This window comes from Helianthus annuus, chromosome 4 (assembly GCF_002127325.2).
Source record: "Helianthus annuus cultivar XRQ/B chromosome 4, HanXRQr2.0-SUNRISE, whole genome shotgun sequence".
In the NCBI taxonomy this organism is placed as follows: Eukaryota; Viridiplantae; Streptophyta; class Magnoliopsida; order Asterales; family Asteraceae; genus Helianthus; species Helianthus annuus.
Window position 1 is genome coordinate 177,366,467 of NC_035436.2, and position 18,157 is coordinate 177,384,623.

Here is an 18,157-nt window from a genome sequence, read left to right on the forward strand (position 1 = left end):
ATTTGGTAGTCCTTCGAATATGCTTTATAATATAGTATAGATATAGATAGTATAGATATATATGGTGAAGATCATTTAGGAACTACCACTTATTGCAAGAACTAGTGTGAACACGACAAAACTACTTAAAAAACGCACAAATTTTTTCGTAAAAAGTCGCCCGGATTTTAATCCAAATACTCATAAAACCCTATCTGATCCGACAAATTCAGATTAAACTCAACCCATGCACAACTCTCTTACTCCTATGTGTCAAACATAGTACAACATGACATAAGGAATATTTATTTCTTCCAATAGAATTAAAGATGTCATTATCAAAAGGGTTACACTCCAGTAGAGTTAAAATTTAATGCATACGGGATGGGGGTGGAAGATGGCGATATTAAAGAGATGGCCAAGGTGGTGGGGTGTAACACGGGGATTACGGTGGGGGCTAATTCTAATAGAATAAGTATCTGGACCCCGATAATTGAGGTTTTTGATAAAAGGTTGTCGGTTTGGAAAGCTAAATCTATTTCGATATGGGGAGACTTACCCTAATTAATTTTGTGCTGAAAAGTCTCTCTATCTGTTATTTGTCACTTTATAAAGCCCCAGCTGGGGTTATTAAACTGTTGGAAGCTAAAATGAGAAAATTTCTGTGGGCGGGTTCTAATGAATATAACAAAATGAACTGGGTGCCTTGGGAGTGGGTTACATGGCCTAAATCAAGTGGGGGGTTAGGTATAAGTCGTCTCAAAGAAGTTAATGAGGCCCTTCTGATTAAATGGGGATGGAGGTACATGGTTGAAAACCAAAGTTTTTGGAGGAAAGTGATCGATGCTTGTCATGGAAAAATAAATCAGAGGTGTTTTCTTCCTCTTAAAGGTAATCTAGGAGGGTGTTGGAAAAATATAGTGAATTCGATTTATAAGACTAAAATTAAAGGGAAGGGTTTAAACCATTTGGTCTTGGGTAAGGTAGGGAACGGGGAAGATATTAGGTTTTGGATCGACACATGGGAAGGAGATACTCCTTTTTTTTTTTTTTGGAAAGATGGCCATATCTGTTTGGTTTGGAATTACCTAAAACTTGCAGGGTAGCAGATAGAATGGAGATGAACAAGGAAAATGGCGGTTTTGATTGGAATTGGTCTAGACAGCCGGAGTCGGACGTAGAGCTAAAGGAGTGGCAGGAATGCAGCGAGACCCTTAATATGGTGACACTCAACAATTCTAAGGATAGGTGGGTCTGGATTGAAGATAGCAAAGATGGTTTTTCGGTGAAGGCTGTTAAGAAGGCCTTGATCGCCGAAAGGGGAAATAGCCAGCTTCCTAATTTCGATTGGTGTAAATGGGTGCCTATTAAATGCAACATTGTGGCTTGGAGAGGTAATTTGGATAGAGTTGCTACGAGAGTGAACTTAAGAAAAATGAATGTGGACGTTATATCCGTCATGTGCCCTTTTAGCAACAAGTTTGAGGAAACGGTGGAGCATCTTTTTACGGCGTGTCCAGTGGCGATTCGGGTTTGGGCGGATATAAGTGTTTGGTGTAAAATCCCCCCGATTTATATTTTCGAATTCAAAGACTTCTGGATATTCACAATTATTCTCAAGTTAGAAAGAAGGCAAAGAATATTATCCAAGGGTTGGTGATTATTTCATGTTGGAGCATTTGGAAAGGAAGGAACGAGGTGGTTTTCAACCAAATCAGTTGTAGCCCGCAGGAGATTGTGAGGGAGATTAAATCGAGAGGTTATGCTTGGTTTAAAAATAGAACGCCTTGTAACTATATTAGCTGGGGTGATTGGTGTAAATACCCTATGTATATGTTGTAATTGTTTTTTCTTACCCTTTGCCCGTTTGGGTCGGGGGGGTGTGTTGTTTGGCTATTTGCCCGTTTGGGTTGAAGGTGTTTTTTTAATGAAGTTCTATTTAAAAAAAAGTAAATTGCCTATAACCTAGTGCCTAAAGGTTATGGTGTTGATTGGTAACTAAAGGCACCTAAGCTAATTCAATTAAAATGTTGATATTTAGTCATTATCAAGTTGAATGTGCATTGTATGAGTAATCATGTACTAGGAAAAGTATGTGTAAAAACAATTGTATATCATTTTTGGCTAAAAAGCACATAAAGTGTTTGTAACATAATGCTTTGAAGGCTAAGACATGTGTAATGGAGCGCTACATAGCGCCATCTCTCCGCATAAAGCCCCATGGCGCCCCTGAACACCATTACAGGGGGCGCTATGGGGTGAAAATTCTTGGCGCCGCGATAGACATGGCGGAGTGAACATTTGCAACCTCTTTCTCCCCACTCAACACACATATATATACATACATATGTATGTATGATTGAAGGGGTTATATAACCCCTTACCACTACACCCTCTTGTGATATAAAGCCCCAAAGCCCATCTATTACGCATTTCGTCATTTGTCGCATAACGCCCCCAAAGGGGCTTTATGACTACACATGGCCTAAGAGTGAAAATAATTAACCTAACACCCTGAAAACTAAGGGTTAAGGTTTTGGTCGGTATGGTTATAGAATTGTGGTTAATACAAAGCTAAAAGCTAAAATTGATGAAACACTTGCAAATTGTGCAAATTAAGCGGCTAAGGTCATATAATGTCATCAATGAAATTCTGTGTAGTATTTGACATCGTGTAAAGAAATAGGGAAAAACATTGAAAATTTGAAATATGTCACGTGTGAAAGGATCAAAATGATGAAGACTAATTAGATGAAATAACCAACTGTTCGTTGCTTGCATGCATTACGCATATCATGTTCATGCATGATCGATGAAGATTCATTTAATGAAAAGGTTGAGCATTTACCCAATGACCATCTTAGTTAGCGCTTAATGTTATACATAGAGAGATGTAATTCTTGTAAAACCAATTCAAAGCCCACTGCCCATTTCTAAATCATTTCTCCAAAACACAACAAAATTTTTAAACAATTTAAGGATGATAACCATATACTGAGATGAATACTAAATGTTACCACTATATCTCAATCAAATTATCCCCAATAAATCTCCCCTCCTGCAGGTGCAATCTTTCTTTGTGTAGATAAATTTTTTTCTTTTATTTTCCATTTTTTAACAACATGCTTCCCAGTTAATGGTGCAGCTACCCACTCTGCATTAGTTTGTGCAGAAGCAACAGAACCCTTATTTGACACCGAATGTCCCCCTTTAGTGATATCTGCAACCACAGGTGTACTTTTTACCTCAGATGACCCATTCATATTTCCCTTTTGCTCCTTCAAATCCATATCTGCTGATGTTTGGCTAGATGATGATAATCCACGTCGCTGCAAGACGGGTCGGTCAAGATGCTCTATAAACCAGTTAATATCTTGATACTTATCGGATACTTCTCCACTGCGTAAATCAAGTAATATTGTGTAAAACGTAAAGTCCAAAGTCTGTGATAGTGTAGTTTATGCGGATACAACAACTTACTGTAAGATATTAACAACAGATTCACGTTCTTTGAGCAAATCCTGCAACTGTAACAAAATGGAGAAAACAGTTAATTAATAATGTTGGTTAAAACTAATAGCATTACCCATTTATTTTGTTACATTAATACCTTAGAATTCTCCACTGCTTCTTGTTTTAGTCTCTCTGACTCTTTTACCAGTTTTAACACTTGGCTTTTTTCAAAAGCAAGGGCTTTCAGAGCCAATTTCTCCTTTTCTACCTTTACTTTTTCTGCTAACTCCTTTTCTCTATAAGCTTTACTCAATCTCCTCTTCAATATCCTATGCATCTAATGGAAGATAATCTTGATAAAAATAAGCATCATAGCAAGTCTTGATCATAAGCCAAAAGTAGCTAACAAAGTTATACCTCATCAGAAATTATAAAAGATCTACGACCTTCGTTCAACAAACCAGACATACGAAGTTGAAGTTCTTTCAATTCTTTAACTAAAACCGCCTTCTGTGCATACACTTCTCTAGCATGCTACAATGTTGACAAAAATTAAGTAAATTCACTAGTATGTCTGACAGTCTGATGCCAACATAAATAAGACGAATGTTGTGTTATATATCCTTCTAAAAACTCAAAAGCAATAATCTAACGAACATTAACAAAAACATTTGAACACATGCATCAACAGAAGTCATAACATCTACTCTTTTGCCACTACCTTAAATTAAAACACTTCTTAACAGACAATTATAAGAATCCATACACCTATGAGAATGATCATTAATTAACCAATAAAAAAAATCTAACAGTTTTGTTCTAAAGGTCTATGGCTGTACTAGCTGTCTATGTGAAATGAACATACCGGATATATCATGTGAATTAACTTAGCAAAAGCCAAAAGGTAACACATATCATGATCATCATACTCAGTAAATCCCACCAATAACAAAGCTAAGGTAGGGTCTGAGGAGGGTAAGATGTAGACAGCCTTACCTCTACCCTGTAGGAATAGAGAGGCTGCTTCCAGTGAGACCCTCGGCTCGATAGTAGTTTTGCATCAAGCCTTGGACATAAGGCACATAACACTCAGCAATTGGGACAAAAGCCGATTTGTGCATGTACCTCTTTGTCTTTCGACTATCAACGCTCGCCACCACATGATGCATGATTAACCACCCCTCGCTTTTTAACGTTATTTTCACGAAATCTTGTTTTAAAAAGTGAGAGGCGCATAAAAGCGACAGGGTCTAAAACCGAGGCGCGAAGCGCATAGTGCAAAAGCGGTGGGCTTTTCGTACCCAAGGCACAAAGTGATTATATAATTTTTTATATATATCCCATAGGTTTTTAGCATCACTTATCCAAAATATAGCTATAAATAAGGTTTATGTACGATTTTAACTACAAGTACAAGCCAAAAACCATAGTTATTAAAGCGAGCGCCCAGGCGCGCCTAGGCGCAACGCGCAAATAAATCCCCGGGCCCAACAAATCGCCCTGAGTGCGCCTCGCGCCTTTAATAACTATGGTTCATGTCATAGTTATTAAAGCGAGCGCCTAGGCGCAACTAAAGCCCCAGGCCCAACAAATCACCCCGAGTGCGCCTCGCGCCTTTAATAACTATGCCAAAAACCCTATCGTACAACAGTTTGATGCTTAAAAACAGCATAAAAACACCTTATGTACATGAGGTGTGCGCCTCAGGCCAGAAAACTGTTGGTTCAGTTCTGTTTGTTCATGAAGGAAAACAATATAAATCATACCTGTCACCGCAGACAGTGCAGAGGAGAATCCTGTGAGAGAGTTCGACATGCCTGTCATCTTGATCTGGTTCCTCCTTAGGGTGCTGACTGATGATGGGAACTTAGAAACCGAAAAGGGTATCGGTTATGGAGAGGAGGTTTCGTGATGATGTTATGGCTTATGGGGTGTGTGAATTGTGTAACTGAGTAACCCTTAAACCTCCACATAACTCTCCTTATATAAGCACCCAGGAGGAAACCTAATTAGTTACTAAGGGTAATATGGTCCATCAACAATTACCAACTAATTAAATAATAGGTTCTAATATATTTTGATCTCTATAATGTAAATGATTAAGATGGCTATAGATTAAATATTAAACATAATATATTTAATCTTACATTCTCCCACTTAGCCGAGTAATCATTTACTATGAGTATTAGATAAGCCTGATCAGGAGTTAACACTCATTTTAGCCTTAAACAAGTACTATAGCAGAAAAATACAGCCGTTGAATCATTATGCGACTCAGGACCCCCATTAATCATACTATAGCCTTAATTTAAAACCTAATCGTCATGATCAAAATACGCATAAGCCCTTTGTTTGATTTGTAACTTTTTATTTGTCTATATGCCATTATACCGGTTGAACATATTCTAATAGACATACAAAATCAAACTTGAGGAAATTTCATTAAACATAAAACATAAGCTAGTACAATATGCTTCAAATAAGGTCTTTACATAATCCCATATTCCGAACATGTTCTTCGTAAACCTTAGGAGGGAGACCTTTAGTCATCGGATCCGCAAGCATATCCTTAGTACTAATATACTCGATACAAAGATTATTTTCCTCAACACGTTCACGTACAAATAGATATTTCGTATCGAGATATAAACCAGCTCCAGTCGAACTGTTACTGTTCGAGAAACTAACGGCAGCTGAATTATCACAGTAAAGCTTCAATGGTCTAGAAATGGAATTAACGATTTTGAGTCCAGTGACCAGGTTTCTAATCAACATTCCATGACAGGTTGCGTTATAAACAACAATGTACTCTGCCATCATTGTGGAAGTTGTGGTCAACTGTTGTTTATGACTCTTCCAAGAGATAGGGCCGCCTGCTAACATAAAGATATAGCCCGAAGTGGATTTCTTGTCATCTTTGCATTTGGCAAAGTCAGAATCAGAATAGCCCACCACTTCTAAATGATCACTTCTTCTATAAGTCAGCTTATAGTCTTTCGTCCCTTGCAGATATCGAAGTACCTTCTTAGCTGCTTTCCAATGATCTAGGCCAGGATTAGTCTGATAACGGCCTAGCATTCCAGCAATATAAGCGATATCTGGACGAGTACAGACTTGAGCATACATCAAGCTCCCGACTACTGGTGCATAAGGTATCTGGCTCATTTGCTCCTTCTCAACCTCTGTTGTCGGACACTGAAACGAACCGAAAACATCTCCCTTAACCACTGGAGCGACGGAGGGTTTGCACTGTTGCATGTTATACCGTGTAAGGACACGATCTATGTAGGCCCTTTGGGACAATCCTAAGATCCCTTTGTTTCTATCTCGGTGAATTTCGATGCCAATGACGTAAGATGCATCTCCGAGATCCTTCATGTCGAAGTTATGCGAGAGTAACCGCTTCGACTCATGCAACATGTCTAAACTATTACTTGCCAATAGAATGTCGTCAACGTAAAGGACAAGTATAGTAAAGTTGCTCCCACTCATCTTGAGGTAGGTGCATTGATCCACTTGATTCTTCATAAAACCTTGCTTCTTCATGACTTCATCAAACTTGAGGTACCACTGACGTGATGCTTGTTTTAACCCGTAAATGGATTTCTTCAGCTTACAGACTAGATGCTCCTGATCTTCAGGCTCAAAGCCTTCAGGTTGCTTCATGTAAACATCTTCGTCCAAATCTCCGTTAAGGAAAGCGGTTTTAACGTCCATCTGATGCAGCTCTAAGTCGAAATGAGCTACTAGGGCCATGACGATCCTTAATGAATCTTTACGAGAGACAGGTGAAAACGTCTCTTGATAATCAATTCCCTCTTTCTGAGTGTAGCCCTTTGCAACCAATCTCGCTTTGTAGCGTTCAACGTTCCCATTCGGATCCAGTTTTGTTTTGAACACCCATTTGCATCCTACGGGTTTGACTCCGTTGGGTAATTCTACCAAATCCCAAACGTCATTTTTCTTCATGGAATCAAGCTCATCAATCATTGCTTTATTCCATTCGGAAGACTGATCACTGCTAATGGCTTCATTGTAAGAGATAGGATCATTGAGCTTTCCGGGATCCATTTCAGTCAGGTAGGTAACATAATCATCCCAATTAGGAGGCCTTCTTTGCCTGGATGACCTCCTGAGTGGATTATCGGGTTCAGCGTTGTCTTGGTTTTGAGTGTTTGATGTGCCTTCGTCATGAGGTATAATGGGTTCTGATTGTAGAGGTAAATTTGCAGTTGGTGCAGTAGCTTCAGGAACAATAGTTGCATTGGGTACAAGAGGAGTAATCGGAGTAATGGTAAGCGACGAGTCTCTCCCCCCCGCGTCTTGTACTTCTTGCAATTCTTCGTAAGGGTTGGTACTGCTCCCACTGACCTTGAAATCCTCCAGGAACGCGGCACGCTTGGTTTCAACAATACGGGTGACATGGGAAGGACAATAGAAACGATAACCCTTAGAGTTCTCAGGATACCCGATAAAGAAACAGGTAACTGTCTTAGGGTCAAGTTTCCTTAGGAAAGAATTGTAAAGTTTTGCTTCAGCAATGCAGCCCCATACTTTCATATATTTAAGACTCGGTTTCCTTCCTGTCCAAAGTTCATAAGGAGTTTTAGGGACAGACTTAGAAGGAACTCTATTGAGTATATGAACAGCTGCTTTTAACGCTTCAGTCCAGAGGAATAATGGTAAGTTAGTGTTGGCTAACATACTGCGCACCATGTTCATAAGGGTACGGTTTCTTCTTTCAGCGACACCGTTCTGCTGAGGTGTACCAGGCATGGTGTATTGGTTCACAATCCCCTGGCCCTTACAAAACTCATAAAATGGACCAGGAGCTTGACCCACATCAGTATGTCTTCCATAATACTCACCGCCTCTATCTGATCTCACAACTTTAATCTGACGATCTAATTGCTTTTCAACTTCAGCCTTATAATCTTTAAAAGTTGTTAGAGATTCAGATTTCTCCTTAATAAGATACAAGTACATGTAACGAGAATAATCATCAATAAAAGTGATAAATGAAGTATGTCCTGTTATGCCAGCGATTTGGTAGGGACCACTAATGTCAGTGTGAATGAGTTCTAATAAATTAGAACTCCTAGTGGCACCTTTCTTATTCGCTAATGTCATTTTACCTTTAAGACATTTGACACATGTTCCAAAGTCAGAGAAATCGAGAGGAGGTAAGACTTCATCCTTTACGAGACGATTTAATCGCTCTTTTGAAATGTGGCCTAAACGCTGATGCCACAACATGGATGAAGTCTCTAAGTCTCGTTTCTCTTCCATCTTTGTGAGTGATTCATTAATGTTATATGACAACAAAGATTTGGAAAAGCCATCATCTAGTTCTAATCTATAGAGACCTCCATCCAGAACACCAGTACCATAAAGAACAGAATCATAATGGATAGAGAGTTGGCGATGACCATGGGAAACAATAAAACCGTCCATGTCTAACTTTGGTCCTGATACAAGGTTCCGAGTTACCTCAGGAACATATAAGGTATCATAAAGTTTAATACATAAACCAGTTTTCATAACTAATTGTAATGTTCCAATGGCCTTCACTTCTAATTCTCGATCATCCCCAACCTTAAGCGTTCTTTGGTTTCTTTCCAGCTTCCGGATTGAAAGGAATCCCTGAGTAGAATTGGTAACATGAACCATAGAACCAGAATCAAACCACCAAGAATTAGCAGGAACACTTAAATTATAGGACTCAAGTATCATAAAATAATCGTTACCTTTCTTAGCCAGCCACTCCTTAAAGTCAGGGCATTCCTTCTGCATGTGTCCTGTCTTTTTACAGAACTTGCAGCGGATACTGCCTAAGGAGTTCTTAGAGCTGGAAGGTGCACTTGCATTAGGGTTAGGATTAGACTTATGGACTTTAGAAGCATCCTTCCTCTGATAATTGTGCTTCCTTTTCTTAGGATTGGAGGTAGTGAAATTGGCAACATCAGTATGGCGATCCATCCTCATACGCTCCTCCTCCTGTACGCACATAGCGACCAGCTCACTCATCGTCCATTTTTCCTTCTGAGTGTTGTAATTGATCTTGAATGCTTCAAAAGACGAAGGAAGCGAAGTAATGATGAAATGAACAAGGAAACCATCACTGATTTCCATTTCCAGCCCCTTCAGCTTATTGGCCATGTCATTCATCATCATGATGTGCTCGCGAATGCCGCTCCTCCCATCATACTTAGTTGTCACCAGCTTAAGAATAAGAGTACTAGCGTGCGCCTTAGACGTCCCTTTGAACTGCGCCTCCACATGTTCCAAGTAGGTTTTAGCATCTTCAGAATCAGGAATAGCTCCCCTGATTGCATTGCTTATGGATTGCTTCATAAACATGAGAGACATGCGGTTACACCTAGTCCACTTTTCATGAGTTAACTGCTCAGCAGCAGTACTTTGAGTGGTAAGGTCCGCTGGCTTTTTCTCTCTTAGAGCATAATCAAAATCAAGCAATCCGAGAGTAAGCATGAGAGCATCCTTCCATGCAGCAAAGTTATCACCAGTCAAAGGTGGAATCCCGCAGTTGGGTGCTGATAGTGGAAATAAGATGAGCAAGTTATGATACTAAGGAAGAAATTCTAATGTGATCTATGGGCACGTTAAACTAAGGCAGGCAAAATAATGACCATTTTACATAATGAAGCTGTGATAATGTCTATTACTAACATCAAAATAATAGACTTAACTAAAAAAAATTCTACTTAAACGAAAACAAAACAGCTTTGGCCAGAAGTGTAGTCATTTAAGCATATGTGCAAAGTGGTTGTAACAAATCAGCTTTGGCCAGAAATTGAAACAATCACTTTAGTTATGCACTTGCTAAGTATGCCATCTATGAAAGAATTAAATCAGCTTTGGCCAGATATTAAAACATTCATGCTTATGATGCACACTTAACATAGCTTTCGTAATACTTGAATGATAAGTAGATGTATCAAGTCAGCTTTGGCCAGAAATGATATATCAAAAGCTCATTCAAGTTAAGCTATTTCTGGTTTTGTAAAACATTACATTATCTGATTCTGATTAATTAACTAAGTAAATTACAAAACCATTTATTTAATAGCAAACTACCCGTTAGCGCGGATCGAACTATGGTTGCGAGTCGCAACCACGATCTCGACTAATGACGTTATGGTTGCGAGTCGCAACGACGGTCTCGACTAATCACGTTATGGTTGCGAGTCGCAACTACGGTCTCGACTAATCACGTTATGGTTGCGAGTCGCAACTACGGTCTCGACTAATCACGTTATGGTTGCGAGTCGCAACTACGGTCTCGACTAATCACGTTATGGTTGCGAGTAGCAACCTCATGGTTGCGAGTGATGACGTTATGGTTGCGAGTAGCAACCTCATGGTTGCGAGTGATGACGTTATGGTTGCGAGTAGCAACCTCATGGTTGCGAGTGATGACGTTATGGTTGCGAGTAGCAACCTCATGGTTGCGAGTAGCAACCTCATGGTTGCGAGTCGCAACCTCGTGGTCTCGAGTAGCAACCTCGCTAACAGCTGTTAATTGTGATATCATAACCGAAAATTCGAAATCTAAGGGATTAAGAGATATTCTTTCCTGTTTTAAAGTGATCTAATTTTATCAACATATTTCGAAAATAATAATTGTTTATCTAATAACAGTTACGAATAAAAATTAAAAAAATAAAATTAGATCAAACATGGAAAAAACACCCATTAATCCTAAATCATTCCAAATCATAACAGAATTTTCGAATTTTCACATGAACATGATGAACCCTAATCATAAAAAATAAAATTCTGGAACCCGAAACCTGAATTTTAATAATTTTACTAAACAGATTTCGGCTAAAATTATAATCCAATTAATTCGGTGAACAAACAATTAATCTTTTTCATCGAAAATCATGATTTCGAGTCGATGCTTATGACTCGAAACCGGCTGTTAAGGTTTTAAAGGTTTCAAAATTCCGTTTTCCAAGTTTCAATCCCAGAATTATGGATACGAAAACAGAACTGACTAATCAACATATGCTCTGATACCACATGTTGGTTCAGTTCTGTTTGTTCATGAAGGAAAACAATATAAATCATACCTGTCACCGCAGACAGTGCAGAGGAGAATCCTGTGAGAGAGTTCGACATGCCTGTCATCTTGATCTGGTTCCTCCTTAGGGTGCTGACTGATGATGGGAACTTAGAAACCGAAAAGGGTATCGGTTATGGAGAGGAGGTTTCGTGATGATGTTATGGCTTATGGGGTGTGTGAATTGTGTAACTGAGTAACCCTTAAACCTCCACATAACTCTCCTTATATAAGCACCCAGGAGGAAACCTAATTAGTTACTAAGGGTAATATGGTCCATCAACAATTACCAACTAATTAAATAATAGGTTCTAATATATTTTGATCTCTATAATGTAAATGATTAAGATGGCTATAGATTAAATATTAAACATAATATATTTAATCTTTCCCCAAAATTTGCGCTTTTTTGGGGCTTTTTGTAAAAAGCGCGCCTCGGGCTACCTAAGACGCCAAGGCTTGCGCCTTGATGCGCCTCGCGCCTAGGCGCGCCTCAGGCGTGCTTTTTAAAACCCAACACAAAATTAGTAAAATAACGTTAAAATTAGTGCACTTTCACTTTTGCCCCCCGAGAGCCCACACATATATACATTATATGCACATACCGCAAGCGGGGCGTGAAAAAGGTAAAACATATCGGAAACAAAATATAATTTTTCTTAAGGAAGATAATTTACAACCATGTCATTTGTTTCCTTTACGGGCTGCTGCGCCTGTTTAAGTGCCTCCACCTTTGCAAGAATATCTAAACTGCTAGTAGCTGCTTCCACTTTCGCTTCTTCTGCAGCTTTCTCTTTCAATTCAACTTCTCTCTTTAAACTGACGGCCCGATCCAACCTTGAAGCCAGAATTCTCTGCATATACTCAAATATCATAGAACAATCACATAAACTGATTACTCACTAATTTTACGAATCAAACATAAACATATCATGCAAATTTAGGTGACCAACAAAGTTGCATAACAATGTAGCTGAAACTAGATTCACCTTATTCTTTGTAGCCTCTTCGATTGAAATATTAAGACGTTCAAATGCACTATTAATTTTGTCGAATGTACAATCGTCATCATAATTTTCCATTTCAACCTCGCAATCCTTTCTATCAGTAATGGCCCTAAAATGCAAGCCACATACCTGCAAAACTGTATATGAAGAAATCAATGTATATGAAGAAACGAATTAAGCTATTGTATTGTTTACCAGATTAAAAAATTTCTTGAAACAAGCAACCGGATCGTTCTAGGATTTTGAGTCTTTTGACGCTTCTGAGAGAGTATTTGACTTGTGTGTGTGTTTTGTGGCCTTATTTTATTAAAAACACTAGAATCCAGCTTCAACCCTCCAAATTCCACACTTGGCTTCATCGGTCCCTAGAGTTTAATAGCTTTTAGTTCCAGCCACCAAGTTATCACTTACTTTATATATTTGTAATTTAAAAATCTAAACTCAAAAGTGTTTTCTAGTTGTGAAAATAACCTAATAGCGAATAATAAAAGAAGAAGAAAAGAATAATAGGGAGAAGAAGAGCTGATATTCTATTGATTAGATGTATTCTACAATATAATATATATAGGAGACGGAAACTTGGTGAACAAGATAAGTTATATATGGAGTTGATAACCATAATATTATTTATTTATAACACTCCCCATTGGTTATCAACCTAATACGCTTGTAGATGTTGTCTCGTTAAAAACCTTGTTAGAAAAACCCAATTGGACAAAACCATAGCTAATGGAAAAATAGTGCAGCGTGTAATGCGTATTTTCTCCCATGATACTTCTAGATCATGTTTGTTTCCTCGTTAAAAACCTTACTAAGAAAACCCGAGCGGGATAAAACTTAGTGAAAGGAAAAAAATGCAACTTGTATAAGACTTCCCCTAATTTAAACATGTATCCTTTAAGTGACCAAGGAAGATCTTCTGTGAAAGTTGCTCAAAACTTCGTGTAATGATTTGTCACTTGATGTCTTGAAAAGAAATCCTTTATGCTGAGTGTTTTGATCAAAAATCTGATCAAGGATAATGTAACCAAATCTGTAAAGTGAGGTAGAGTGCTTAGGTGATTTAACAATGTTGAAATGAATGTAAGACGAGTAATATAATCGAACATAGATATTTATAAGAGAAAAATCCCTTGATTACTAGTAGATCGCCGGCACAAAAACCTCAAGTATTGAAAACTATCACTGCCAACTATATTGCACAATCAAAAGAGATTACAACTTCGGATGTTGATCAAGTGTGTTACAACTGATTGCTAAGAGTGTTTGTGAGTTTTCTGGTTCGTAATGTGTGTATGCGAGAGTGTGCATTATTCCAATTAACACTTGATCAACCCATTTTGAATAACAATAACAACTAAGTCCGATAATCATGCAAGACCACATTCACTCCCCATAACCGTTGTGGAAATAGCAAGTGCAGCATCTATAACGAATTATCTCCAAGATTCCAGCTATGACTCGGTCCACTTCGTTGATATCCTGCACATGAACATAAGAAAATATCAAGAACAATTGTCAGAAACCATAAATAATAATAATAAGAGTCATTGATCCTCTGAGTCCCTGTACTACTCACTAAGGATAACTGATTCAGGCAACACCTCAGAATATTGGATCCATAATCATGAAAATCTATGCCCTAACAATTGCCCACAATATGGCAGTTGTGATAAGAATTCACAGTTGTCATATTCCCGTTCAATTCGAACTAGCCGTTAGTTTGCCCAACTAGTCGTTACAACTTCTGATGGATAGAACTTGAGTAGCTACAACCATCATTGTGATTTATTGGGTAGAGATAACTCCTTAATCTCTTTAACGATCAGAAGATCCATTTGTATATCTTCACTCCAGAGTTTTTAATCAGGTATTATTCTCTCTTCCTCTCTATTTTCTTCACCAAATTCTTCACCCCTTCTTAGTTGAAATGGCAAATATGATCACCCGATCCTCTCCTGGTACCAGCCCAGAGAATGATAACACACCCTAGAGCTAGAATCTCTTGATGAATCCTTCATCAGAGATTTGTAATTTCACTGACCTGGAGATAGAGAACCTTGCCCCCTGCTTTCCACCGGAAATTGTTTTCCGGCTATTTGACCCATCAGCCCACAGTGATGCGGTTTTGGCAGTGTGGTTTTGTTTTCCATCCTTACCTTTATCCTTGTAAGTCCCGAAAATCGGATCTAACAATGATATTACAACTAGTTTGATTGGTGGCGGAATCACACAATCAAACTGATTCAGTAATAATCACAAGAAATAAGATGAAGTAGACAAATTGTCCAAAAAGCTTAACTTGCATACAATGATTGTCAGATACAAGTTACACCATAAATCAATAAGAGTCAACAACCCTAATCAGAAAAACTAAACAAGTATTTATAGGAGAGTCAATCCCACCCATGCGCCACCCAAGCCCACTCCATACAAGCCCAAAACCTCAAACTAACAACTAGCCCAAACTACTAAATAATAACTAATATATAAACCTTTAATGGCCCAACAATCTCCCCTAGGTTTATATCATTAGTGCTTCTTCAGCTCCAAGTTCCACCAGCTTCACTTCCGCCAAACAGAGGAGTAGCATGGACATACAATCTTGAACCAATCACGTTCACCACAACACTTGTCCATGACTTCGCACATACTTTATACTGTTCATTTGTGCGAATCTGGTTCTCGTTCAAAACCTTAATATCTTCTTCATGAAAACTTATCAAGTCCAACGTGACAGCCAGACGGTAAGCAGATTCTTCAGTAACGATCACCGCCTCACCTATCTTAGGATCGTACGCCAAGAATTTAAAGTTCTTCAGCACACCTTTTGGAAACTTTGGAGCAGCTAGAATAACCTTTTCTTTATGAGTTAGTGGCCAAATCACAGTATTTATAGTTTTGCGAGTGTACGGATCACGAAAGCCACGATTTTTCTTAACAAAGGATTTTGCATACTTCATGTTAGGAAAATCGTTCTTAACTTCTTTCTTAAGCTTTGAGTGGAACACCCAACCTCTTCCACGCCGGTTCGGATCAGAATTGTGATAAGGAGCTCGCAGAAGATTCTTTAGATCTATCTTTGTCCACGATTCAAAATGAGATTCCTTGGAGTGATACTCTCTGTGTCCACTCTCTCTGATCACCAACCACATCTTCTTGTCGTGATCATACATCCAACTTGTAATTCTAGACTTATTACCAACTTTATCATAATGACTAGAACCCAGTTCCATAACGTATCGATCAAAAGTCTTTGTCGGATCTTTTGGCTGAAAGTTTTCATCCAGAGGATTCACATCTTGATTTTTCATTATAAGCATCTGTTTGTTGTTGGGCTTCTTTGATGGCAATTTCCTCTTCTTCTTCTTCTTCTGTGCAGCTACCAAATACTCATTTAAACCAGCTTCACGTTCGGCATCAGTTGTAGCCTTTTTTCAGCTATTCGTTCTCGCTGAGCAACGTTCATCATATCATCGTCTTTGTCAGCAAATTCACTTCGAAACTTCTTTTCCAACTTTGCTTTCAAATTGAATACCATTGACATCAGCATGTTCACGTCACTTTGTAGTTCATCGATAACTTGACCTTTATCGGACACTTGAGCTTACAACAATGAGAACTAGGCGTCTTTAAGAATTGAGTCTTTTTCTAACACAACTACTCTCTTTTGTAGCTTCACCACATCCACGTCATCATCATCATCACTATCAGACTCTTCAAATACCTTCATCTTCTCAGCAGCTCGAAGTAAATGTTCTTGTTGTTCAGACATACCACCACTCGAACTACCACCAACCTCAAAACGAACACCACTAGAACTTTCTGGTTCAGATCTGGTATTTGTTTCAGGAAATGACATTTCAAAGAAATCAGGTATCACATTCTCTTGGGCTGTAGCAGTAACTTCAGGTTCGGCTTGAATAACATGCTCGGTTTCAGCATTAGGGCTCACTTGTTCAGTAATACTCGGTTCAGGATCAACTCTTTGTTTCTTGTGCGACTCTGACTCAGCATCTTCAGCGTCATCTTCAGCTTGTTCTTCTTGAATAGGAGTAATCACAGGAGGAGGGTTCCCAAGACTATCCTTTAACGATTCGATCACAGCTGCAAGATTTTCAAAAATCATTAGAGGTAATTCTCTAACAGGTACCTCAGTTTGCTCAGACTCTATCAGTTCCACATCATTATCCGTACCTTCGTCATCAGTCACTAAAATCTTCGTCTCAGTCTCAGGTTTGACTGTAACTCCCACAAACTGCACATCATGCTCTTCAGCAACTGTGGCATTTAATGATTTCAGAGCTGGCACCTGACGTACAACCGATCCAAACTTTATCTCGCTTTCATAGCTCATTCTTCGCAAAGGTTTCATCACTTTATCTCTTCCAAATGATAATGTTTTTCCTTGTATCTTGGCGTCTACAGAACCAGCACCTCCAGCTCTGCTTCGATTTACTTCGGCAGATAACCAAAAATCCTTGACCATATCATTGCATATAATAGGATTTGCCTTTAATGTGTGCGTAATGTATTTAATCCTGCGATCATAGAATAAAATTCATCATAACGTTCTGCCGGAGGATCTGACAAACAGCCCGCTTGATTGTGTGACGTTTCAATATCTAATTTCGGTTGATCTGCCATTTTCTACATAAAGACTAACCAAGTTAAATTAATGTCAAAATCCGGTTGACTAGTCAACATAAATAACAGGTCAACATGGTTAACAAGTCAACACGGTCAATAAGCAAACACGGTTAACAGGTCAACATATGCAATAGGTCAATTCAGAACAAGTCAATTCGAAAAGTTCAAAAGTCAAAGAGATCAATTCAGTAAAGTTCAAAAGGTCAAAATTTCTGTTTCGAAAAATCCAAAGGTTCAAATTAATGACCTTGTCAGATTTTCCGAAAACTATCTGACATTCAGATAAAACATGCCAGATTTCGGATAAATCATAGTATGAATACTGATTATCTGAAATGCATGAATTATCCGAATTCCATTCGAAATATGAAGATCTTTTATCTAAAATGATCCGAAATGGTTGAAGGATTGTCCAAAATGCATGAAGTTCCATCTGAAACCTGCAGATACCTTGAAGATTCGAATTAGTCCTTGATGAGATGAGAGAGAATTCGGAAAGATCAGAAAAGTTAACTTGTTCGAATGATTTTTCGAAGATAGTAAATGCACTTTATATATTGTTTCAAAATGTGGACTAATGAGCCTAGTCTAAATCCAGGCCTAATTCGGAACAGTGTTTTCCGAAAACCTTTTGGGCTTTATTCAAAAATAATTGGCCCAATTCGAAAGATTCGAAAACAGTTGGGCCAAGCATGTAGAGACCCAATCCGAAACACTGATTTCGAAAAACATGTTTGGGCTTTATTCAAAAACTAGTTTAACTGACAGAAAACCATCTTTCTCAAATTCCATGATCCGACCAACCGAGCAACCTTTGGAAAACGCACACAAACACATGCAAATCCACACAAATAAAAATAAAAAATAAAAGAAATTGTTACGAGATCAAATCGTTTTCAGATTGACTAAGGAACACTTTTCAGCACATGCTTACTGGTCTATGTGATTGTCAATATGTTTGTCATCTTAAACCTAACGCTCA

General features: G+C 38.4%; 1 protein-coding gene across 1 annotated transcript; it reads right to left on the reverse strand.

The window, feature by feature from the left end:
• Positions 1 to 2,822: 2,822 nt before the first annotated feature.
• On the reverse strand, positions 2,823 to 12,664 carry LOC110927571 (uncharacterized protein C6orf163 homolog). Its single transcript, XM_022171122.2, has 6 exons — positions 12,508 to 12,664; positions 12,199 to 12,372; positions 3,850 to 3,966; positions 3,590 to 3,769; positions 3,460 to 3,506; positions 2,823 to 3,378 (listed from the first exon to the last, which is right to left on the reverse strand). Exons 1-6 carry the CDS (start codon positions 12,598 to 12,600, stop codon positions 3,015 to 3,017), a joined length of 975 nt encoding a protein of 324 aa, XP_022026814.1. The 5' UTR covers positions 12,601 to 12,664; the 3' UTR covers positions 2,823 to 3,014.
• Between the last annotated feature and the right edge of the window lie 5,493 nt (positions 12,665 to 18,157).